Consider the following 26,739-nt stretch of genomic DNA (forward strand, 5'->3'; position numbering starts at 1 on the left):
GGAGCCGAGACATTTTTTCTTCCGGGGTTTCAGAAGCGCGTTGTATGCGCTGACGTGTATTGTTTTTTTTCATGCGGGTTCGTGTGTTTGGTCCCGTCACTTGAGCCGTATCGTTTTGTACCTGTGATTGTGAATTCATTACTTGTTTGTTCTTCAGCGTTAGATATATGGATAAGTAATAAGGAGGATCGCACTCACTGTTAATATGGAGCCTTTTCTGTGGTTAAACGGTTAATAGTGGATCAGTATAATGAGATCGACCTATGCTGCCTAATTTGAATGTGTTCAGATGACGTATGTTTAATACGGACGGTTTGTTTAGTAATGGGCAGGGTTGCCACCCGTCCTGTAAAATACGGAATCGTCCCGTATTTGAGAATGAAATTGCGCGTCCCGTTTTGAATCAATACGGGACGGGTTTTGTCCCGTATTTTTTTTATCATTTTTTTTAAAGCAGCGTGTCATGCAAATCATCCCACACACATTTTATGAAGATGCCTCCTTTCCTACTTTTGATTGGGTAATACTTGATGTCATCGTTAGTTTGATTGGTCATTTTAACTGTCCAGTGAGGAGGGCGGGTCTTTTAAGTAGAGTCTGCAAAGTGTTGGCACTGGGATGTGGCCCCCGCTGCAGTATGCGTCCCTTATTTTTTTGTATTAAAAGTGGTAACCCTAGTGGGGCTTTGTGTCTCATTTCTTTTTTATGTTAGCGTGGTCGTGGGTCCGAATCCTCCTTTTTGTGTATGTTTTGTGTGCTATGTCCGTAGTCTGTCCCGTTTTGTGTCCAATGGGTTTGTGTGGCGCTCGCGTCTGACTTCTTTTTTTTTGGTGTGCTAGGGGTGCGTTGCCTCACTTTTTTATCTCTGTGAGTGGAGGGGGTGTTTGTTTGTAGTGGGTCTGAATCCTCTTCTTTGTGTGCGTAGCGTTTCGTGTGCTATGTGGCGCTTGCGTCTGACTCCTTTCTTTTTGGTGTTCTAGGGGCGCGTCGCCTCATTTCTTATTTCAGTTACTGCAGGGGGGCTTTGTGTGTTGTGGGTCTCAATTCTCTTCTTTGTGTGTGTTCCGTTTCGTGTGCCATGGGCTTCGTGCACACAGCGCCGGCATCTGATTCCTTTTTTCTGTGTGCTATGGGCGCCTCATTTCTAATTTTACGTTGCTTTCCATCCAGTTTCCATTGCTTGGAAGGGGGGTTTTGTGGGGGCGCCTGTGCAGTACGTCTTTTGCGTCTACGGCCCATGGCCGGATGTCCCTGCGTCCATCCGGTTTACCATTCTCGGTTAGTAATATGGATAATGAACTCTGAATTTAACCCAAATTAAAATGAAAAATTGTTAAAGTTTGTAAACTTGGGCAAATAAAATTGTACTCTTGCGTACCTCATTTGCACTGGCCACCAGTTTCTTTACTCCCCAGCTGTCAGATGCCCAACGATCAGAAACCTCTTTTTCAGAACAGATAATAAAATTGTCAAAATAGATATCAGAGGTCATAGACCAAAGTTCTAAACCAACTGCAGTGAATGGGGTCATGCCAAATGGATTATCATCTTCAAAATAATCTGGATTTGGGATTTTTCTTGGTTTCCATATTCCCTGTTCAGAAACAAAAAAGGCATTTCCAAAATTATTTCCCATAATTAAAAAAAAGTACAGTTCTATGGCTATCTTAAATGTTGCATTCTGGATGACATACTAAACATGTTGTATTTTTATGAAGATGCATTGATCAGTCTTTATTCTACACAGGACCTTTCACAGACAAAACATGAATGAATACAAGATCTTTTACAAAAATCTTAAATACAGGGCATCTGGAAAGTATTCACAGCGCATCACTTTTTCCACATTTTGTTATGTTAGCCTTATTCCAAAATGGATTAAATTCATTTTTTTCCTCAGAATTCTACACACAACCCACCATAATGACAACGTGAAAAAAGTTTACTTGAGCTTTTTGAAAATTTATTAAAAATAAAAAAATTGAGAAAGCACATGTACGTAAGTATTCACAGCCTTTGCCATGAAGCTCAAAATTGAGCGCAGGTGCATCCTGTAACCCCTGATCATCCTTGAGATGTTTCTGCAGCTTCATTGGAGTCCACGTGTGGTAAATTCAGTTGATTGGACATGATTTGGAAAAGCACACACCTGTCTATATAAGGTCTTACAGTTGACAGTTCATGTCAGAGCACAAACCAAGCATGAAGTCAAAGGAATTGTCTGTAGACCTCTGAGACAGGATTGTCTCGAGGCACAAATCTGGGGAAGGTTACAGAAAAATTTCTGCTGCTTTGAAGGTCCCAATGAGCACTGTGGCCTCCATCATCCATAAGTGGAAGAAGGTTGAAACCACCAGGACTCTTTCTAGAGCTGGCCGGCCATCTAAACTGAGCAATCGGGGGAGAAGGGCCTTAGTCAGGGGGGTGACCAAGAACCCGATGGTCACTCTGTCAGAGCTTTTCAGTCTGGCTTTCATTCTACTCACAGCACAGAAGCAGCCTTAGCTTATATTTTTTAGATTATTAAATTTTCCTATGATGAAGCTAATGCCACTGTTAATACAGTGTTAGATATTGGCAAGTTTTTTATAATGATGTAAGACACCAAATTCTTTGAATCACGTGCCCACTCAGAAGAGGTCACCTAGTCTGGCAGCTTTTTATTATTCCAATACGCATGTTAAGATGTAATACTGCTACTCCCAGGGACCAATACCATATAAGTAACATTTCTCGGACTGCCTTCTGCTATCTCCGAAACATTTCTAGACTTTGTCCTGCTCTTACCAAACAGAGTACTGAAGTATTGGTTAATGCCCTAGTCACCTCACGTATAGATTACTGTAATGCTATTCTATCTGGCATCCCACAAAAACTTTTCCATCGTTTACAACGTATTCAAAATTCTGCTGCCAGGATAATAACGTGTTTTAAATCCACTGAACATATTACACCTATTCTCTCTCAACTTCACTGGCTCCCTGTTAACTACAGAATACAATACAAAATACTGCTCTTAACATTTAAAGCTCTCCACAACCTTGCTCCCCACTACCTCACTGATCTCCTACAGACTTACACTCCCTCTTGCTCACTCAGATCCTCATCTGCATCTCTACTTTCTGTGACACACATCAAACTCGGTTCTATGGGAGCTCGAGCGTCCTCTCATAGTGCTCCTCAACTCTGGAATTCTCTTCCCTCTCATATTCATCAGCTTGATTCAATATCACATTTTAAAGCTGTCCTCAAACTTATCTTTTCAAACTGGCACACCAATTGTGAATTTTGCACTGATACTCCCGATATCTTTGTTGGTTTGCTAATTATTGTTTTTTAATTTATCTATCTCTTTGTTTTTATTTTACTAACGTTGTTTAATTTCATTGTAAGGTGACATTGAGTGCTAAGAAAGGCGCCTATTAAATAAAATGTATTATTATTATTATTACCAGTATTATATTAAAGGGTGAGAAACCTTTTTAAACTCAATTGCAAAACAGAGACTATAGAATAAATATTTTTAATCAACAGATGACAATTGTTTATAAATTAATATAAGCATATGCTTAAATTAAGTTCGAACAATGGATTATTAAAAGCATAAAAAAAAGGACTGAAGGTAACTGAAGAGTTAACTAAACGCAGCTTAAAGCTTGGGCAAGTGAAGCTTTTGCCTCATCTAGAGATGCCACCAAGATACAGTAGTTGCTAAGGTTAAAATGAAGTACAGTGCATCCGGAAAGTATTCACAGCGCATCACTTTTTCCACATATTGTTATGTTACAGCCTTATTCCAAAATGGATTAATTTTTTTTCTCAGAATTTTACACACAACACCCCATAATGACAACGTGAAAAAAGTTTACTTGAGGTTTTTGCCAATTTATTAAAAATAAAAAAACTGAGAAATCCCATGTACATAAGTATTCACAGCCTTTGCTCAATACTTCGTCGATGCACCTTTGGCAGCAATTACAGCCTCAAGTCTTTTTGAATATGATGCTTGGCACACCTATCCTTGGCCAGTTTCGCCCATTCATCTTTGCAGCACCTCTCAAGCTCCATCAGGTTGGATGGGAAGCGTCGGTGCACAGCCATTTTAAGATCTCTCCAGAGATGTTCAATCGGATTCAAGTCTGGGCTTTGGCTGGGCCACTCAAGGACATTCACAGAGTTGTCCTGAAGCCAGTCCTTTGATATCTTGGCTGTGTGCATAGGGTTGTTGTCCTGCTGAAAGATGAACCATCGCCCCACTCTGAGGTCATGAGCGCTCTGGAGCAGGTTTTCATCCAGGATGTCTCTGTACATTGCTGCAGTCATCTTTCCCTTTATCCTGACTAGTCTCCCAGTCCCTGCCGCTGAAAAACATCCCCACTGCATGATGCTGCCACCACCATGCTTCACTGTAGAGATGGTATTGGCCTGGTGATGAGCGGTGCCTGGTTTCCTCCAAACTTGACGCCTGGCATTCACACCAAAGAGTTCAATCTTTGTCTCATCAGACCAGAGAATTTTCTTTCTCATGGTCTGAGAGTCCTTCAGGTGCCTTTTGGAAAACTTCAGGCGGGCTGCTATGTGCCTTTTACTAAGGAGTGGCTTTCGTCTGGCCACTCTACCATACAGGCCTGATTGGTGGATTGCTGCAGAGATGGTTGTCTTTCTGGAAGGTTCTCCTCTCTTCACAGAGAACCTCTGGAGCTCTGACAGAGTGACCATCGGGTTCTTGGTCACCTCCCTGACTAAGGCCTTTCTTCCCCAATCGCTCAGTTTAGATGGCCGACCAGCTCTAGGAAGAGTCCTGGTGGTTTCGAACTTCTTCCACTTACGAATGATGGAGGCCACTGTTCTCATTGGGACCTTCAAAGCAGCAGAAATTTTTCTGTAACCTTCCCCAGATTTGTGCCTTGAGACAATCCTGTCTCGGAGATCTACAGACAATTCCTTTGACTTCATGCTTGGTTTGTGCTCTGACATGAACTGTCAACTGTGGGACCTTATATAGACAGGTGTGTGCCTTTCCAAATCATGTCCAATCAACTGAATTTACCACAGGTGGACTCCAATTAAGCTGCAGAAACATGTCAAGGATGATCAGGGGAAACAGGATGCACCTGAGCTCAATTTTGAGCTTCATGGCAAAGGCTGTGAATACTTATGTACATGCGCTTTCTCAATTTTTTTATTTTTAATAAATTTGCAAAAACCTCAAGTAAACTTTTTTCACATTGTCATTATGGAGTGTTATGTGTAGAATGATGAAAATTACAGACCTCTCTCATCTTTTTAAGTTGGAGAACTTGCACAATTGGTGGCTGAATAAATACTTTTTTGCCCCACTGTATGTGTAATGAACACCCCCTTAAAAGCGAGAACAAACAAGTGAGATAGCCCAAACACCTCTATTATGAAGCTGTGATAAGATCAATGAGAAAACCTATAGGACACCCCCATTAACAAAGCAAAGTTTAGAATAATGGAGTAATCGACTTGTATACAAAATTACTGGTGGCTGTAGTCGAGTGGCTAAGATGACAGAATTCTGCATTTTTAAGAATCAGATGTCATGATGTATTACATAAAGTAATGGTAATAGGAAAGTATAAAAGGAAATGGATTGTTTTCTTGATTGCTCACTCCATTGACTGAGACATTTGTGCATATCTATGTGCAAATAAAGAATCATTCTGCATTTTCATGTGGTCTTCGAGAATGATATATTTCAATATAGAGGAAAGTTTTTTTTCCACAACAAGACCTAATCACTATCAGCCATTCACTGTTCTTAGTTTATTTCATACAAATATTATACAAACATGGTTGAGATGCTAGGAAGATAATTAGAAAATAATCAAATCTGTCACTTAACATTTCATCTTCACTGATGTCACTTTGGAGAAAAGTGACTACGACAACTATAGATTTTAAATATCCTGATTTGACTTTTCAGGCCAGGTACTCAGTAAGAATCCTAAAGCTGGCTGTACTTTTATGTATATTGCAGTTCATTGTGCCAATGGTGCTTAATTTCAGATGAGTTTATATGGGTATTAAAACCATTTTAGATATGAAGACAGTTTGTGTAGTTGTTATTTTTTTTTACTTTTATCTAAAAAAACTACAAAAAATGTGTAGTATGAAATGTTTCCGAAATTAGGAATAGATATTTCTCATCAACTTTGAACTAAAAATACCTGATAGTTTGGGTTTTCAATTAGGGGTGGCTTCCATTTGCCTTTGTAATTTGGATTGTTGATCATGGGGCGCTTCCAAGGTCCACAACCTGGAGCCTTTTCACATTCTGGATTGGGTATCTGAGGAGCCTCCCACTCTCCATCCATTTCCTCATCCCTAAAATAATGAAATAATTTTAAAATACATTACACGATACATCTGCAATTTTTACCCAATGAACTCACAAATTAAAAAGACTACAAATCATTATAGAATAAGGGGTAAATTGGACTGCAAACAGAAGTACTGCTAACCCTTGATATTCATGATCTATCATTTGCTTTTAACTCTTGTACCCGTACATTTGCACCCACTTTGAAAATCCACTTCTCTGAATCTGCATCCAAAAAAATTTAAAGTGTACACACTGGCAAAAAGCTGTTTAAGGTGCCTGCCAGTCTGGGGAGAGGATGTGGAAGATGCCACAGTTTTGTCTTTGCTGTTCATAGGATCATGTCTCATGCTCTCTGTATTTAGAAGTGTGGTACATTTGCTGTTTCACAATTATTTTTGCCCAATTATTGAAGAAAAATGGCTACAAAAAAAATGGAAACGTGGAAATGCATTCATTACGTGATTAGAATTGTTTACTTGTATTATAACACATGATAATTCCAGTATAGCAATAAAACACAGTTGGTACCCATGCACAAACACATACACACCACTGCGTTTATTAATGATTTCACATTATGAGTTTTAGTCGTGGAGCATGTCAGACTTGCCCACTGCAGCTATTGATCTCACCACTGGACCGTTTCAATTTTAACAAATGAAAATCACTAGGCAAGTCAAATTTACTGACTGCATGCCAGAGTTTCAGCACAGTCATATTTGCCCCTTTTTCTGACAGTCAATAGTGTGCTGCATGATGGAGGTGGTGCTATACTAATAGTTAACAGGTACTATGAGTATAGCCCCAATCTTAGACCAATTTTCTTTTATCCCATTTTGTTATGCCATGTAAAACACAAGACATCAGACAGACAAGCATCTTTTCTTCTTGTGAGGTACAAAATAGTTGTGTTCCTTATTCTTCACCACTGCTTTACACGCATTGTACTTTTGGAAGAGCACTCATTGGTTGTCAGCTCTCGTGCATATTGCACGCACCCTTACAACTAAAGACAAAATCGAACCTGTTTGATTGTGTTGGAGTGAGACATGGGCTAGTTAGAGTAAGTTGCTGAGTAAGTCACATTATGTAAATGGCTTCATGGGAGTGTGCTGCTAGCTGCTTCCGATTTGCTAAGATTATGTAAATGAAGGCTACAACTAAAAATTGCTGGAAAATGTCATGTAATATGACATGGCCTTTAGTGAGTTAGGATGTCCTCAAGTGACTGTCTTTGGCTTACCCTTCTTGAAATTCTATGTTTCAGAAATACTGTTTTTTGCATTTGTAGGTGTACAACATTTGTACTACAATTGCCACCTTAGATACACACTCAAACAGCTGAAAAATACTTTATTGATAATTAGACTCAGCTGATTGAACACAACCAGCCCGGTTGGATCTAAACCATACAATATATTGACCCATACCATGAGAATAAAGTAGTCACCACAAAGTTTCTCAGAGAAAACTAGGCTTCATATAGAGGAAATTCTTGCAAGAGATGCAAAGGCCTCCACTGCCTCACAGTAAGAGCCGGTGGTGAATCTCTCCTTTGTACTACACAAGTCCTACTATGTCAGGCATAAAGCTAGTGTAGCATTCAACAGTACAAACTAGGACTTTAGTGATATTTTGTGTCACAAAATTTAGCAATTCAAAAATATAAAGATATGTATTGTGGATTTATAATATTCAATCTGTTTTTATTGTGGACTAGCAAAATACCCGCTACTGTGTTAAAGAGGTTATGTAAACATATATATACATAAACATAGTGTATATACATAAATATATACATATACACATCCACATATATATACATATATCAACATATATATACACATACATATATATATATATATAGATATATATATATATATATATATATATATATACACACACACATGCAGACACATATACATATATATACATATACATATTTGTATATCTACATATATATACACATATATATACATATACATATTTGTATATCTACATATATATAAACATATATACATATATATACATATTTGTATATCTACATACATACACATATATCTATCTATCTATCTATCTTATATATATATATATATATATATATATATATATATATATATACACACATATATATATATACACATACATATATATATATATATATATAGCTGATTAGCCAGTGGATTCGCTCACTGAGTGCAAGAGAAAAAAATAAAATGTATGTATAAAATAAGTTAAATTGCCAAATTTATTTTTCCACAAATAAAGAGCACTTACAATAACATAGAAATCAATATAAACAACATTAACATCATTATAATTTGAGAATATGAAGTAATATATAAGAAGCACATTGCATATAAATAAAAATTATTAAACATTAAAATGTTCTTCTATAAAACAGTACCGTGGCTATTAGTTTGTCTGTCCAGGATTTTAAATGAGCTGTAGCTCGCAAACCGTTTCACCTATTGACTTGAAATTTGGTACACAGATACTACGTCACGTCTACTATTCGCTTTCCCACACACATGAACACATATATATATATATATATATATATATATATATACACACACACATACATATACACACACATACACATATATACATATACATACATAGTGCGTTGCAACACGGGCTGTGATTGTTACATGGGAGGGAGACGACAAATCACAGCTTCCCACTTTGTAATCGGGCTTGTGATTGCTGCTTTGACGGATGTCCAGATCCCACAGTATTTCCCCTTAGGAGAGGCGTTAGGCAAGTGTAATTGAATAGCGGTGGTGCAAGTTATTACTCTTTTTATCTTTATTTTATTTTATTGTAGAATCAACTCACAGCTGCGCGCACCAGTGCATGCGTGGCGGATGCGTACGGCTGACGTTTTCATTGTCTACCACCTTCGCTAATCATTCTTGAGGCAGATTGAAGACTTAAGTGCCAGCTTAACTGAAAAATTAAAGAAAACATACTAAGTTTTAAAAGAAATCAGTTTTAACGGGAAAAGATGCCGACGAAAGAAGAGAAGCAGCGGGACGCTAGGGTGAAGAGCTGCTCATTAAACAGCAAGCGCATCAACCTCTGAGCAAACGAATGGTAAACGTACAGAGAAAGAGGATAAATACTATGAATGGTCATGTCAAGTGTATTCACTCCACGTTATCGTGGAGTGCGCTGTTACTGGTATTTTGATAAAAGAATCTGAATAACATATAAGAATCGTATAAATTATTAAACAGTAAAACATTAACATTTAAGAAGTAAAGATACATTGAGTAGTACTGTAGTGCTTTCGGGTATAGTACATTTTTTGTTTGCCCATTACATGCATAAATGTATAAATTTTTTGGTGTACCTACCCAAGAACACGCGACATGACCCGGCAGTTAAAAATTTATCGCTCCAGCAATTTTAACTCTGTTACAAAGTCATCTAATATGGTATTGCAAACGGCAGCGGGAGCATTTCTATAAACTCAATTTAAACTTACTGTTTACACCGTGCTTTGAAGATGCATAGTATGCGACACGTGTTTCGCCGTAATTGTGGGCTCATCAGGAGTACACAGTCACTGCACTCCCTTACGGGAATCGATCCTCGGACGTAGAGGCGAAGCCCCTAACGTTGTGCCACGGCGTGAGGTTCGTTCATTTGACAGCATGTAGATCGGGGTAATGACATTGCAGGCATTCGTAGTCTGATTCACAATCTGATTGTATGGGTGGTTACCTACCAGGTAACGCTTGTGGTTGGTGAGCAAGTCGGCTAACTTCTGCCACGGTGCCCTCTTTCAGTTGCGAGAAGCAGATCATACAATGGTTGAAATAGTTTAATATATATAGCAAAATCACCGCGCTTCGCAGGGGTGAATATGGTATTGCAAACGGCAGTGTTTCTATAAACTTAAAGTTACGGTTTATACCGTGCCTTGTTTTATATTCTTTTCCTACCTTATCAATTGTGTAATGTGTTTTTTGAACAGGTTTGATTAATGCAAGTGATCACTCCTGCTGCGTTCAGTCACTTCACGTGAGCCAGTCTCTTGTGTGATGTTGCGATGTCCACGGGTTTATTTCATGTTAGCTAAGACCCGGCAGTGAAAAGTTTCTCGCTACAGCAATTTTAACTCTGTTACAAAGTGATGCAAACTGTCGTTTATACCTCGTGTCTTCTCATTAAACTTGTATCTCGCGAATATGGTATTGCAAACGGCAGCGTGAGCGTTTCTATAAAGTTAATTTAGACTTACGGTTTACACCGTGCTTTTTTATACCTCGTGTCTTATGAAGATGCTTGTATGCGTCACTCACTCGCTTCTTATTGTTTCGCTGCCTTGTCAATTGTGTAATGAATGTTTTCTTCTGCACTCTTTGGGGCTCCTCCTTCTTTTCTACGTACTGAGTTCACAGTCAGTTCACGTGATTACGTGGGAGGCGTGATGACGCGACACGCAACTCAGTCTCCTACGGCCATCTTGCTGCCTACCATTACAGTATATGGACAAAAAATAGGTTCCAGTTATGACCATTACGCGTATAATTTTGAAATGAAAACTGCCTAACTTTTGTAAGTAAGCTGTAAGGAATGAGCCTGTCAAATTTCAGCCTTCCACCTACACGGGAAGTTGGAGAATTAGTGATGAGTCAGTCAGTCAGTGAGTGAGTCAGTCAGTCAGTCAGTGAGGGCTTTGCCTTTTATTATTATAGATTTATAATATTCAATCTGTTTTCTTTATCTCTAACAAAAAGTGACCTGTTCACTGTTCTTTTTAATGCTGTGTTTTAACAGCAGTGGGCACAATCAACTTAACTCATTCAGTAAGAAACCCTGGCCTTAGTGTAAGTGTGTGTATTGCTAAGTGAGAAGAAATCTAAATAAGACTCGGACAGAGTCGTAATTAATGATACTCCATCATATTTTTTACGTCTGCTGTCTGGCAGCATTTTTGAATTTCTGCTTTAAAAGAAAACTGTGAGAAAATAGTTGATAAGACAAAGACCAATTTCCAACTACTGCATGGAGGTTTTGACATACATTACAACTAACATTACCAACATGCCGAACCATATAGAATGCCATAACAGTGACAAAAACAAGGCACCATCTGCAAAGAAGCAATTGTCTCTGGTTAAACATATTTGCAGACTTGCTTTCACATTAAATTGCAAGGGACAAAGCAATAACAAGGTGTGCCTTTGTCTTTACAGCAAAGGCCATGAGACTTTTTTCTGTCGTTAAGAATTATGGGTTTTGGCTGCTTGTGAACTCACTACACCCTAAACAGCATTCCCATATATGTACACTTTAATGGCAGTGTACAAGGGAGCTAGGATGAGTAGGAGAGAACACTGTACCAGACAGACAGACAGACAGACAGACAGACAGACAGACAGACAGACAGACAGACAGATAGATAGATAGATAGATAGATAGATAGATAGATAGATAGATAGATAGATAGATAGATAGATAGATAGATACTTTATTAATCCCAAGGGGGAAATTCACATACTCCAGCAGTAGCATATTGATAAAAAACAATATTAAAGAGTGATAAAAATGCAGGTATAACAGACAATAACTTTGTATAATGTTAACATTTACCCCCCCGAGTGGAATTGAAGAGTCGCATAGTGTGGGGGAGGAACGATCTCCTCAGTCTGTCAGTGGAGCAGGACAGTGACAGCAGTCTGTCACTGAAGCTACTCCTCTGTCTGGAGATGATCCTGTTTAGTGGATGCAGTGGATTCTCCATGATTGACAGGAGCCTGCTCAGCGCCCGTCGCTCTGCCACGGATGTCAAATTGTCCAGCTCCATGCCTACAATAGAGCCTGCGTTCTTCAACAGTTTGTCCAGGTGTGAGGCGTCCCTCTTCTTTATGCTGCCTCCCCAGCACACCACCGTGTAGAAGAGGGCACTCGCCACAACTGTCTGATAGAACTTCTGCAGTATCTTATTGCAGATGTTGAAGGATGCCAGCCTTCTAAGAAAGTATAGTCAGCTCTGTCCTTTCTTGCACAGAGCATCAGTATTGGCAGTCCAGTCCAATTTATCATCCAGCTGCACTCCCAGGTATTTATAGGTCTGCACCCTCTGCACACAGTCACCTCTGATGATCACGGGGTCCATGAGGAGCCTGGGCCTCCTAAAATCCACCACCAGCTCCTTGATATTGCTGGTGTTCAGTTGTAGGTGGTTTGAGTCGCACCATTTAACAAAGTCCTTGATTAGGTTCCTATACTCCTCCTCCTGCCCACTCCTGATGCAGCCCACGATAGCAGGGTCGTCAGCGAACTTAAACCAATCAAAAAAGTCACTGCACTGCTTTGTGATAAACATATCTTCAGTGTGTCTCTCATTGTGCCCCACAAACACAGGAATGAGCAAACAATGGCACCAAATGAGAAACACTCAACCACTGTTGCCAGCATAAAGAGTGCTATTGTTAAATACCTCTCAGGCAGATAGATATAGCAGGGGCTTTGATTTTCTTGTGAACAGCACCGCTATGTACGCAAGTCTTTAAACTCCGCCACATCTGGACCCTAGCCAGCGAAATGTGGTGTTTGTGACTGTGCCCAGAAGTCAAAATTACATTTTGTAAAGTACTAGCAGTAATGTTCACAATAACATCTGAGATAGAAAACATTTCTTTTGTTCAAAGAGACTAAGATACTGTCAAAGAAATGAAAGAAAACATTTTACATCAATAAAATAAAACATCATCTAAAAGAGAATGCCAATTTGAGTGAGATGAATGAACAATAATGAAAATTTTTTGCTTTCTCCAAAATGGAGCTCCTTTTAACAGAATGATGGTTTGCATTACCTGTGCTTAGATTCACCCGGTATTATGTTTTGAAAGACTTTTTTTGAAACATTTCATAAAATTAGTTGATTAGTATTACATAAACACATGTAAAATGATAATTTCCCATATGGGATTAATGAAGTATATCAAATCAAATCAAAAATCAAATCATAGATGGATTCAGTCAATCTACACATATTTGACAATGGGTCAGTTATGACAAAAGGGTGAGTGTCCATCTGTATTTAAAACACAGATATTGCTGATTAATTTGTTCTTAATGTATTGGTATCATTTAATGAAGGGAGCACTGATTTTACAGGCTAAGTTATTCACAACATCAAAAATATCGAAGGAAACAATTTAGCCACTATTTTATAAACTCTGCACCTACTGAACTATGTTCAGGAAAAATATTAATAGCATTCTAAAACTAATTAAAACATGGAAGAAAAGGATGATTCAGCAGTGTCTCTAAAATTAGTTACTGACTCAAAGATGTTTTAAACCTAGCATCTCAAATAAGACAGTGAAAATTATTGTAAGTTTCTTAAGTTGCAAACTACATTTTAAGGTATCACAATATCATTGACTTTAGATAGATAGATAGATACTTTATTAATCCCAATGGGAAATTCACATTCTTCAGCAGCAGCATACTGATCATACACGGAGCTGCTGATTTAGTGCACATTAGCCTAAATAAAATTAAGTTAGGAAGTAGACAATTTTTAAAAATGTGAAAATATGGAAATTTTTAGCTTTCAAAGCATCGCCATGAATAAAGAAAAAAATTAATTGCAACATGGAATCCCATGTGCTGTTTTCCATTAGTTTTTTTTTATATTGTTTAAATCTACCCATTTAACAACACTTTCAAATGTTTACACTACAAATCAATAGCACATTGATAAATAAAAAATAGTTTCTGTCAAAATGCATGGCATTAATAAATGAGTCTCCTATATTTAAAGTAAACAAGTTTTTACAATGATTCATTGTAACATTTATTACCAGTCAACAGGTTTTTCGGCACTAGGATCAGAAATATACTCTGGCTCATCATCAAGCCAACCTTCTGGTTTAACAGCATCAGGGTCTTCTATCTTAGCAGGTACATTTTCATCCCTGCAAATGTAAAAAAAAAAAAATTAACCATATTAGATGTCCAGCTTTCGCTTTCTGTAATGCTGCAGGTTCACGGGGTACTGCTTGAGGATATGTGTCAATTCAAGTAACATATAAACAATTAAGAAAAGACATAATTTCAAAAGCTGTTGATTGGTTTTAGTGTGGCACAGATGAGCATATGTGACAAACTGGAAAAAAAAACATTTTCATGTTTAATAAACAAGTGCACTCAAGCTATTTTACTATGCACAAACTCTTAGAATAAGGAGTTTTATTTTGCTAACAGAGACAGCGTACAAGGTCAAGATTTGTATGCTCTGTGACATATACACACTCCATCTTGAAAGTCAATACAGGAATGTCTTTGGAGAGAGGAAAAACCTGTCTTTCAGACTCACAAAGTTACTTATCATCATATGGCAATAGGATATTATCTTGTAGCCTCACAGCAGGCACAAAGAAATGTTTTAAAGCTTTTAAATAAGCTTTGAAAATTGCAGATAACATATCGACCAAAGCTCAGCTCAACTCAGCCCAGCTCAGCTCAGCGATTACTAGTACAAAGATGGCAATGGGAGCCATTTAATAATGTTCCAGCCACAGATACAAAACCAAAATTGCAGAAATAAAGTTAAAATAACCTGGAAGCATGAAACCTAACAACATGCACAGGACAGAAAATTTGTGAGTTAACATGAACTCATATGAGTCAATGACAAATAATGAAAAATGTAAAAAATCTCTACAAACATTTGAGAATAAATAAAGCAGGTTGACTCACCAGTCATCAGGTTTACTTGCATCTGGGTCTGGGATTTTTGGACGCTCATCCCAATCATCTGGTTTACTGTCATTGGGATCATCAATTTCCTTGGGTGGGTTTACAGGAGGAACCATGTCTTCAAAAAGACTTCCTGTACTCACACTGTTTTGGTCAATGAAGATCTCAAAAGTATTATCCGGATTTAACACTAAACAGATAGCAAAGTTAAAAATATAATACAGAATACAGAAGATAACAGCTATGAAACAAAACGTTTACACTGCAAAAAATGAAATCTTAACAAGCCAGAAAATCTTGAAAAGAAATAATAGATCTTGTTTTTTTATTTTAAGAATAACTGACTTGAGTAGATTTCTATGTGTAAGATATATAATCTCATTTTTAGAAAATTTAACAAGTTAAACTTTCTCACTATATTGGCTGATAATTTTGCTTGATTCTAATACCTTTTTCTTGTCATTTTGAGTGTTTATGAGCTCCAACTTTTTTCGTACCAAACCAACATACATGGCTCAGTTAAGGCTAATTGGAAAGCTCAAACAGAGTACTTTTTATTTGTATGACAGTATTTAACTTTTGCACAAATCCAGGTTTCTTTTTGGTTCATCTTACAAACTGTATATTTTACGGCTTTTGGTTATTAAAAAAACAATGAACAGCTTGGAGTAACAGTCAATTAAATACATATTCATGGGTACTACTTCTACTTAAAAGACTGACCTGTTATTTGGTCCCCTTCATGAGATAATCACATGTTTAAGTCTGTTAAAAAAATGCAGATTTCAAGCCTCAAAAAAGACTTGAGGTGGAGGTAACATTTTTTTCACCTAAATGGGAAGAAAGCGCTTTGTATCTGCTTTCAACAGTTGGGTAGTTTGGGGGTGGGAGTCAGGTGGATGTTGTGGTATAATGGGAATATAATGGGAAGAAAAAATAATTGTACTGACAACAAATCAAACCTAATGTTCCTCCATTTTGTTGTGTTGAAAGTTTATAATAGACAACATGAGGTTAACGTTTTGATGATGGAAACAAAATACCCTAAGTTCTTGTCTATAAGCCGCGGCTTATCTAAGGAAAAAAGTTGTGAAAATGAAAAAATAGAATATCGGCTTATATATAAGTCCGGCTTATACATCCATCGCGGGGGTTGCGTTCCAGAGCCACCCGCGAAATAAGAATATCCGCGAAGTAGAAACCATATGTTTATATGGTTATTTTTATATTGTCATGCTTGGGTCACAGATTTGCGCAGAAACACAGGAGGTTGTAGAGAGACAGGAACGTTATTCAAACACTGCAAACAAACATTTGTCTCTTTTTCAAAAGTTTAAACTGTGCTCCATGACAAGACAGAGATGACAGTTCCGTCTCACAATTAAAAGAATGCAAACATACCTTCCTCTTCAAAGGAGTGAAGCAAACAAATCAATATGTCTGTTTGGCTTTTAAGTATGCGAAGCACCGCGGCACAAAGCTGTTGAAGGCGGCAGCTCACACCCCCTCCGTCAGGAGCAGACAAAGAGAGAGAGAGGGAGAGTTTGTTTTTCAGTCAAAAATCAATACGTGCCCTTCGAGCTTTTAAGTATGCGAAGCACTGTGCAGCATGTCTTTTCAGGAATCAGCTTTACAAAAGATAGCAACGTGAAGATAATCTTTCAGCATTTTTAGACGAGCGTCCGTATCGTCTAGGTGTGCAAACAGCCCCCCTGCTCAATCCCCATACGTCAGGATCACAGATAGTCAGCGCAAGAGAGACAGAAAAGTAAGCCGGGTAGCTTCTCAGCCATCTGGCAATAGCGTCCCTTGTATGAAATCAACTGGGCAAACCAACTGAGGAAGCATGTACCAGAAATTAAAAGACCCATTGTTCGCAGAAATCCGCGATATATATTTAAATATGCTTACATATAAAATCACAATTTAAATGACCGCTACGCGCTCGTGTTGACTCGGCGACGCCCAGAGCAGAAAGAACGCGCTCCGGCCGCTCCAAGCGGGGAGTAAGAGAGACGCCAATATCTCACACTCTCTCCCCCCTTAAAGAAATTAAATGGGCGCGAGTGAGACCACTGACCTCCCTCCCTTCTATTAGTTATAGGTTATAGTACGTTCAGCTTATCCATGAGTCCGGCTTATCTATGATACGATTTTATTTTAAAAATTCGTATGATTTTTGGTCTCCGGCTAATACATGAGTCCGGCTTATAGACAAGAACTTAGGGTACACTGAATTGTGCGCCTGATGCTCTAGCCAAGACAGAAAAGTTCTGTTTAAACTCAGCAAAACACTCAGGAAGAAAAGTTACATCTTACAGTAAAACACACAAATTAGAATTTTTATACTGCCCATGGTGAAAACAATTGCTCCTATTTCAAGGGGATTAAAAAAAAATTACTGTTTCTTAGCTCTAAAAGGTGGATGTAATTCATATACTAATTTTCATCAAAATTGAAAATGGTAAAGCAAATTTTTGTTTTAATTTTTGAAAACTTGTAGAATTTAAATTAAACCACCATAACAAATAATTAATCTAGGTTGAAGGCCATTTTAATGCAATCTTAGGAAAATGTGAAAGTCCATCATTCACAGTATATGTCGCCACTAGTAAATCGTAGTCAATCAATTACAAAATAGTGTGCACTAACACTTGTTTACTTTATAGAAAGAAACCCTGATTTGCTTAATTATTTTACAACTTACACCAAACAGAATCCATTGATTCTTCAAAACTGATTTCTTTACACTACTATTTTCACCAAAAACAGAAACTGAATTAAATTAAAATTACCAAGAGTATACAGATGGGTTTTTTTGTCAGTGTAATATTTTTTCAGATCAACCTCAGGGCGTTTAGCATGTTTTTCTTCAAATTCTCCTGTTATAGGACTCTTGTGTCTAAAGATGAAATGTAATTTGTAATCTTCTCCACATTTGTCGGGTCCAAACATAATAGTATATGGAGTTCTGTCAAAAAACTGCTCCTATGAAAATAAAAAAGTGTATGTTAAATTAGCTTTAATGCTTACATTGTAGGGATATTAAACTACTATAAAGAGGAACATTTTAGAAAATACAAGATTCATCATTACTTTTTGGTTCGACCTAAAACATTAAACTTGAGGGTTAACTGTGTTTCTTGAATAAACAATTTTGAAAATATTTAAGTAAATACCAGTAAACCCTGAACAAATCTTAGTACACCAAAAAATGTAAAAAGCAGTATTTCTGACACATGGAATTTCAAGAGGAGTAGGCTACAGAGAGTCAAGAAAAAAGATATTGTTTGTTTAGCTAGATTTATTTTATTAAGATACTTTATACTTTATTGAAAATATAAGGTTATATGACCAAACATACAGCTTCTTAATTTCAGGGCATCCTACATCACTAAAGGCCATTTCATATTAAGCAATTTTTCTAGTGATTTTCAGTCATAGACTAGTGAATTATAAACAGTCACGTAATGCTCCCATGACTGCCAGTCATCTAGTCTGACATATACAGTGACTCACTTCAACTAATCTGTACCTCACCCCAATAAAATCAATCAGGTTTGATTTTTGTCTAAAGTCGTAGGGCCAGGCTCTTTATGCATGGCAGCCAACAGCCAATGGACCTCAAAAACAGAAGAGAAGGCTGATCTGTCTAATGTCTCGTGTTTTATGTGCGTACTACAATACATTGTTTAAAAAAAGGGGGGGGGGGGGGTGGGATTACAGCTGAACTACATGTATCTGTTAATCCTTCATACAGCACCAGCTCTGTCACGCTTCCTGATTATCAAAAAAAGGTGCAAGAGTAGAAAATTTAGAAATATAAACCATGCCGGAAAGTAATCACGCAGTCGCAATATAATTTCTAGTCACTTAAATTTACATGGCTCGATGACAAGCTCAGCCATCACAGTTGTCAAGTCTGATATAATAATAATAATAATTCATTACATTTATATAGCGCTTTTCTCTCCTTGACTACAATGTGTAATGTGACACAGACAAAGGACATAGACTGAGGTCCATGCTATATAAGTGTATCCTAAAATATTTTATTTAAAAAAAGTATTTTCCCTTGCTTTACACCCTCTGATCATTTACAAACTCAATTTAAGTCTATATACTACTGTATTTTGCATGCCAAAAGTGTTATGCTATGGATTTGGCCACTGGATACTACTACTACTTCTGTTCCTTAAATGCCACCTGTTTTTCTGTGTATATTTTGTTGTTGACCCTCATCTCTTCTTTCTAGTCCTTCATTAGTATCACTTTCTCATTCCATACCTTTCACATTCTAGTCCTCTCTGTTCTTCATCTCTCCTTTATACAGAAGAGGCCTTCCTCCTTGGGTACTACTATGAACAATTTGACACAAGACTCTTTCTTACGGGAAATCCGTTGAATCTCTTTATCTCACTCTCTCATCTAGTCTCTTGATATCCTCTTTTTATAACCTTGGTCCTCGAAGTTGCTGTATTGTCAACGAGTTATCCATTTCCATATAAACAAGGGGCTATCTTCTGTTCAGTTGTTTTGGAGCTAGTTAGCTAGAGTCAGTAACATAAAGGATCTTGTAATCCCTAAATATTTTGCTTAGAAGACTATGTAGTTTCTAGTTTCATAGAAGTGATGTGACTTCTGTGGATATCCCAGCACCTTTCTTTCACAGATCTTCTACTCTGTTTTAAGATTTCAAATTCTTAGCTCTAAATATGTAGGCCACAAACTTACTTTTTGAGTTTCAGGGCTAGACCTGCTCTGTATTTTACAGGATAACTTTCACTATGTAATTGATTTATAGTATATTGACAGTTTAAATCTATAAATTATTTGTATGGTATGTCAACCATTTATCTAATCACCAAATGAACTATAATAAATTTCATGCAAGTGTAATGCACTTTAACTGGCAAATACATAACTCTGCTAATGATACTGATTATATATTAACACACAAATATTCGTACATTTGATTGGTCCATATCAAATAAAAATCTAAACAGATCTCCCCACTAATTACATTAGCTCAACTACCACTTTGTTTTTTGATTTTACATGCAATTTATTTCAATCAACAATAACTTACCAGGTTTAAATCATCTGATGCAGTCAGAAGTTTCATGTAAGCTCCACCACAATCAATTCCATCCTGGAAATTGACTTCATACCTGCAATTAATAGCACCCTTCAGTTGTTGTTTTTTTTTTTTTTTTTTTTTAGAACAGCAGCCACTTCTAAACTAGGTAAGTTTACTTGCAAGCACATTTCGGGTGGACATGAAAAAAGGGTTCTACTCCTTTTATTTATAGTATACAACATAATAAACAAGTACATCCATCTGAAAACTAACAAATTCTGCTATCTGAAACAAACATCTGTGGTTCATATACAAAGGTAGTCAGGTAACAAAAACACTGATTTATAAGTTATCAATGAAACATAGAAAAAGTAATGAGGAAACTATCATTTTTTTAACAAAATGATAAAAATTGTGCTGCAAAAATGTTTGCTGAGACTAGTTAAGGGTAATTGTTTAACAGATGGGTCTGTTGGGATATCATCTTAAATTAAGATAGCTCACTGAATTAACCCAGACCTACACAAAAGAGTTCAAGAGTACAAGTTGATTACCAAACCATCAGAGCATTTTTGCTGATAAAAAGTGCATAAAAATAGCAAAGCAACTGCCCCGGAGCTGGCAAAATTTTTAAAAGGCCAAAAAGGGAGAAACATTCATCTTAAACAGTAAGACGCTCCCTACACAGAAGTGGAATGCATTGCTGTCGTAAACACAGTAAGCTTTAACTGAAGTCAAAGCACAAGAAGGCCTATTTAGCTTTTGGCAAAACCCACATTAACTTTAAGAATCTATACTTTGGTCTGATGAGACCAAAATCAATCTTTATGAATCTTATGGTGTCTAAAATGTATGGTATTGCAAGAGGAAGGAATACAGTGAAAGGTTCCCACAGTGTAGCTCAGCAGTGGTAGAGTTCCTGTATGGAAATGTAGGAATGAAGGTTTGAAGTAACTGTAGTTCATCTATGGCATCATCATTCACAGATGTACTACAAAACCATAAAGGAAAAGTTGCAATCTCTTCTACACACCCCAGTCGATGAATAATTTTTTAATATGAAAATGTTCCCAAACATTGTTCTAAGGTCACTGCTGCATTCTTAAGGAAGAACAAAGTTAAAGTGCTGGAGTAGACAAACGCGATAACAGGAAATGTTATCAATAATTGTGTACATAATCTTGGACTGCCTAAACTTGTCTTGAGTAAACAAGAAACATTTTGCATTTGCTGAACTAATTGAGAATTCATTCAAGTGAGACTTGTTCAGTTAAGTTTTGATTTCATAGGGAAGTTTTGTGAAATGCCACCCAGATGCAGCTAGTCATTATAGTTTAAAATGAAAAGATATGAGACAAAACAAATAATATAAATAGCAAACTTTAGTGTGTTGTGTCTATTTAAAATGTACACAAAAAACAATACCAATTAAGAAATTGGATCTTATACCATATGAAAATAAAGTGTAGTGCAACCTGCATTTCATGTAGTTTGTAGTGATGGTAAAGAAAAGGTTTTAATCTCATGTTTTCATGGTGAATGGATTTAATATTCATGATAGAACTGGAGTCTATGGTGACCAACGCTTAACAACAGCAAACAACATAAAATCTTCCATGAAAAATCTTGCTTTACTCTTGTTGCATAGTAACATATCAAGTAGTGCTGGGCTGTATACCGGTTCATACCAAAAAACATTTTTTATTTTTGTTATATGGACTTTTCTTATACTGCAACACCGGTTTAAATTGCCTAAACAACCTTCGGAAACGTGGTGCAGCAGGAAACTGTTTAAGGGGGGACCTTTTTCACTGCTACACCGCTAAACACACATGCAACAGAGTAAATGCGGTAGTGGAGGTATTATGCGGTGAAAATGGACAGAAAACATTCCGAAACTGAAGCTATAACAGATGATAAAGTTGAACATGATGACACAGAAGAACTTTTGCCGAAAAAAGGAGTCATGTCTGTTGTCTGGAGATACTATGGTTTTAAAAAGTCGGATGTGGACCATTAAGTTCAAATGCGTGAATACTGTTTCTATACTACTGGATAATACTGCAAGCCAAGTTGTACTTGTTTTATTTTTTTCAATACTGTGTAATGTACCTGGGTACTGTGTAATAGTGTGACGACATGTTGACTTTATTCTCGACATTTCCACTTTAGTCTCGACGCTTATGACGAGAATAAAGTCGACATGTTGACTTTATTCTTGACATTTCTACTTTATTCTCGCCATTTGTCGAGATTAAAGTTGACATGTTGACTTTATTCTTGCAATTTGTCATTAAAGTAGAACATTGTAAACTAAACTTCATCTTAAAATGAATATTTAATTTACTAAATTTTCTCAAACCCATCAAAGTCATTAAATACTTTGTCTTAAGTGTTCCCGGAGCCATGTTAATCGCTACGTGTTTCTTAAACGGACTTCCTCTTGCACTAAGAGGAGGCACCGGCAGCACACAGAATACATTCATTTCATGATATTCCTGCTCCCTGAACATTTAGAGTGCTAAGAAAAATACATGATATAATTTTCATGATGAAATGCATTAAAGCATGTATTAATCATCTGGGGGCACGGTGGCGTGGAGGTTCCACTGCTGCCTCATAGCAAGGGGGTCCCGGGTGTTCCCTGTTTTGAATTTGCATGTTTTTCTGGTGGGTTTACTCGGCATGTTTCAGTTTCCTTTCAAAGTCATGTAGGATATGGGGTTTTGTTATGCTATATTAACCCTGCTTGTGTATGTATTGCTCGTATTCACCCTGCGATGTGCTGGCGTTCAGGATTTGCTCCTGCCTTGCACACAATGCTTGCTGGGATGGGCGCAACCCTGAATGGATGGTATAACTAAACATGTATAACGAAGATTTTTTTTTAAAGTTCTGAACACTCTGTGGTCTAAGTTTGTAACTAGTTTTAATTTCACAAAGACATTTATCGTGTGGTGATTGGTTATCTGGAGAAAGAAAAAGGAAAAGGAAGGATGGGAACTGGGGGTTTGGTACGTCAGACAGAGACAGCACGCATGCAATAAAGAAAGCCCGCTCAGAAGAGCATCCACTGAATTCAGTTTATGCGCCGACCACCAGATCACGAACCCAACATTGACACAATATTTAAGTTAAACCTGTGTGATACACATTCATACATCCAGTTTTTTGGAGCCTCATCACACCTGCCATAAAGTTCTCTACACTGAACGTACACATGGGGACATCTTACTGCGAGGGAGCAGCATTACCGCCACACTACCGTGCATGTTTAATACCTGCTTTAATGCATTCATCCTGAAAATGATATCAAGTATTTATCTTAGCATTGTAAATTTTCAGAGAGCAGGAATATCATAAAGTGAATGTATTTTGTCCGGTGATCGCTGCCTGTGCCTGCATGTTGACTTTATGTCTGACGTCTTATATTCCAAATCGTAACCTTAGATCCTCAACTGAGTGTCTCCTTAGAATTCCAAGAGCAAAACTTAAAGAAAAGCCAAGCAAAATGACATCTTTTATTGGCTAACTAAAAAGATTACAATATGCAAGCTTTCGAGGCAACTCAGGCCCCTTCTTCAGGCAAGATGTAATCTCTACATTCATAATGGCTAACACGGTACAACACCCTAGTACTAAAGAGCAAAACTTAAAAGAAGTGGTGAGGCGGCCTTCTGCTGTTATGCACCTAAAATCTGGAATAGCCTGCCAGTAGGAATTCGCCAGGCTAATACAGTGGAGCACTTTAAAAAAAACTGCTGAAAACACATTACTTTAACATGGCCTTTTCATAACTTTACTGTAATTTAAATCCTGATACTCTGTATATGCAATTCATTATAATAACTATTCATGGTGGCTCTAAAATCTGTACTAACCCCTACTCTCTCTTCTGTTTCCTTTTCCGGTGTCCTTTTGGAGGTGACTTGCGCCACCACCATCTTCTCAAAACACCATGATGTTCCAACAATGATGGATGGATTAAAAGCCAGAAGTCTGTATGACCATCAGCATCAAGCGACTCCGTGAGAACCCTAACTACAAAGAGGACTATTTCATTTATGTTAGGTAGAATGCCCAGAGGGGACTGGGCGGTCTCGTGGCCTGGAACTCCTACAGATTTTTTTTTTCTCCAGCTTTCTGGAGTTTTTTTTTGTTTTTTCTGTCCACCCTGGCCATCGGACCTTATTCCTTTTCTATGTTAACTAATGTTGTCTTATTTTAATTTCTTATTTTGTCTTTTATTTTTCTTTTCTTCATTATGTAAAGCACTTTGAGCTACTTTTTGTATGAAAATGTGCTATATAAATAAATGTTGTTCTTGACTTTATTCTCGACATACAGTTTTTTTTTTCTTCCCTGTGTCCGTATTTTTTTTTCTTCAACGTGGCCCTAATACACTTCCGTAGGGCTATACCACAAATAGCATTATAAATGCAAGTTGCTGTTTTATTATTTATGTTGTGGGGAACAGCCCGGACACAGACAGGCAGACATGATGATTTTAACCACACACGTGTTTATTTTCCATAGAAGTGCACATACCCAGTGCCGAAGCACCAATCACCCCTTTAAGTCCTGGCCACAATACAATGCCTTTCACAGTCTTTTGGTCTGCCTCCACTCCTCTCCACCAAGCTTTGTCTTACTCCTCCCGACTCTTGCTCCTTGACTGTAGGGAGGCGGCCCCTTTTATATGCCCCGGATGAGCTCCAGATGCATCCTCAGGGCCTCCGTAGCCATACCCCTGTGTGGCGGAAGCTCCCATGGTGAAGCCAGAAGTCCACCGGGTGTCCTCAAGTCTCCTCCCCCCAGTACTTCCCGGTGTGGCAGAAGTACTGAGGGCCAACACTTCCAAGGCATTGGGGCGCCCCCTGGCGGTCCCCAAAGCCACCAGGGAGGACGCCCCCTCATGTCCTGGAGGAGGCACCAGCCCTCCTCCTGGGCGTCCCGGCCGGGCATGGACGCCCGCCGGGCACCACAATGTATATAGCTTAGCTTGACGCAAGGTCCATATTAATGCAATATGCCTTAATGATGGTTCAGTTGGTAAAGATGTTATCACCAAGTTGCACTTGTTTTATTTTATTTTATTTTTATTTGGTGAATACTGTGTAATGCACCTGGGCTGGAAGTCTTGAAGTAATAGTATTATTACTGGAAGTTGCACTATTATTTATTTTATAGTTATTATTTATTAGTTTAAATATTATGCAGTTTAATGATGGCAAAGTTGTTTAAAAAGTCACTTTGACATGTCAGTGGACAGAGATTGTTAACATTTACAGAAAGTGTAGTTGGTTTACAAAAAATATTTACTATTTATTCCTTGTGTAAGACATGTTGAGTGCAATACAACTTTTAACAAGCACCTCTGGATATTTTACAAAGTCTAAACGCCTCTTTGGATGGTTGAAAATATGTTGTCAAAATTTTTATTTAAGTTGTTTGCAAAATTTGTTCAATAAAAAGGTTCTACATGTGCTGGTCATAAAATTAGAATATCATGACAAAGTTGATTTTATTTCAGTAATTCCATTCAAAAAGTGAAACTTGTATATTAGATTCATTCATTACACACAGACTGATGTATTTCAAATGTTTATTTCTTTTAATGTTGATGATTATAACTGACAACTAATGAAAGTCCCAAATTCAGTATCTCGGAAAATTAGAATATTGTGAAAAGGTTCAATATTGAAGACACCTGGTGCCACACTCTAATCAGCTAATTAACTCAAAAACACCTGCAAAAGCCTTTAAATGGTCTCTCAGTCTAGTTCTGTAGGCTACACAATCATGGGGAGGACTGCTGACTTGACAGTTGTCCAAAAGATGACCATTGACACCTTGCACAAGGAGGGCAAGACACAAAAGGTCATTGCTAAAGAGGCTGGCTGTTCACAGAGCTCTGTGTCCAAGCACATTAATAGAGAGGCGAAGGGAAGGACAAGATGTGGTAGAAAAAAGTGTACAAGCAATAGGAATAACCGCACCCTGGAGAGGATTGTGAAACAAAACCCATTCAAAAATGTGGGGGAGATTCACAAAGAGTGGACTGCAGCTGGAGTCAGTGCTTCAAGAACCACCACTCACAGACGTATGCAAGACGTGGGTTTCAGCTGTCGCATTCCTTGTGTCAAGCCACTCTTGAACAAGAGACAGCATCAGAAGCGTCTCGCCTGGGCTAAAGACAAAAAGGACTGGACTGCTGCTGAGTGGTCCAAAGTTATGTTCTCTGATGAAAGTAAATTTTGCATTTCCTTTGGAAATCAAGGTCCCAGAGTCTGGAGGAAGAGAGGAGAGGCACAGAATCCACGTTGCATGAGGTCCAGTGTAAAGTTTCCACAGTCAGTGATGGTTTGGGGTGCCATGTCATCTGCTGGTGTTGGTCCATTGTGTTTTCTGAGGTCCAAGGTCAACACAGCCGTCTACCAGGAAGTTTTAGAGCACTTCATGCTTCCTGCTGCTGACGAACTTTATGGAGATGCAGATTTCATTTTCCAACAGGACCTGGCACCTGCACACAGTGCCAGAGCTACCAGTACCTGGTTTAAGGACCATGGTATCCCTGTTCTTG

General features: G+C 37.8%; 1 protein-coding gene across 2 annotated transcripts in view; it reads right to left on the reverse strand.

Annotated features, from left to right (window-relative positions):
• Window positions 1–26,739, reverse strand: part of clgn (calmegin) — a 126,458-nt gene that overhangs the window by 30,039 nt on the left and 69,680 nt on the right. For both annotated transcript variants that reach the window (XM_028801710.2, XM_051928241.1), the window contains exons 6-11: window positions 20,166–20,247; window positions 17,872–18,064; window positions 15,077–15,266; window positions 14,179–14,292; window positions 6,195–6,351; window positions 1,379–1,594 (exon numbers count right to left, since the gene is read on the reverse strand). In XM_028801710.2, coding sequence (XP_028657543.1) covers window positions 1,379–1,594; window positions 6,195–6,351; window positions 14,179–14,292; window positions 15,077–15,266; window positions 17,872–18,064; window positions 20,166–20,247 — 952 coding nt within the window. The remainder of the gene's footprint in view (window positions 1–1,378; window positions 1,595–6,194; window positions 6,352–14,178; window positions 14,293–15,076; window positions 15,267–17,871; window positions 18,065–20,165; window positions 20,248–26,739) is intronic.

Source organism: Erpetoichthys calabaricus, chromosome 5 (assembly GCF_900747795.2).
Source record: "Erpetoichthys calabaricus chromosome 5, fErpCal1.3, whole genome shotgun sequence".
In the NCBI taxonomy this organism is placed as follows: domain Eukaryota; kingdom Metazoa; phylum Chordata; class Cladistia; order Polypteriformes; family Polypteridae; genus Erpetoichthys; species Erpetoichthys calabaricus.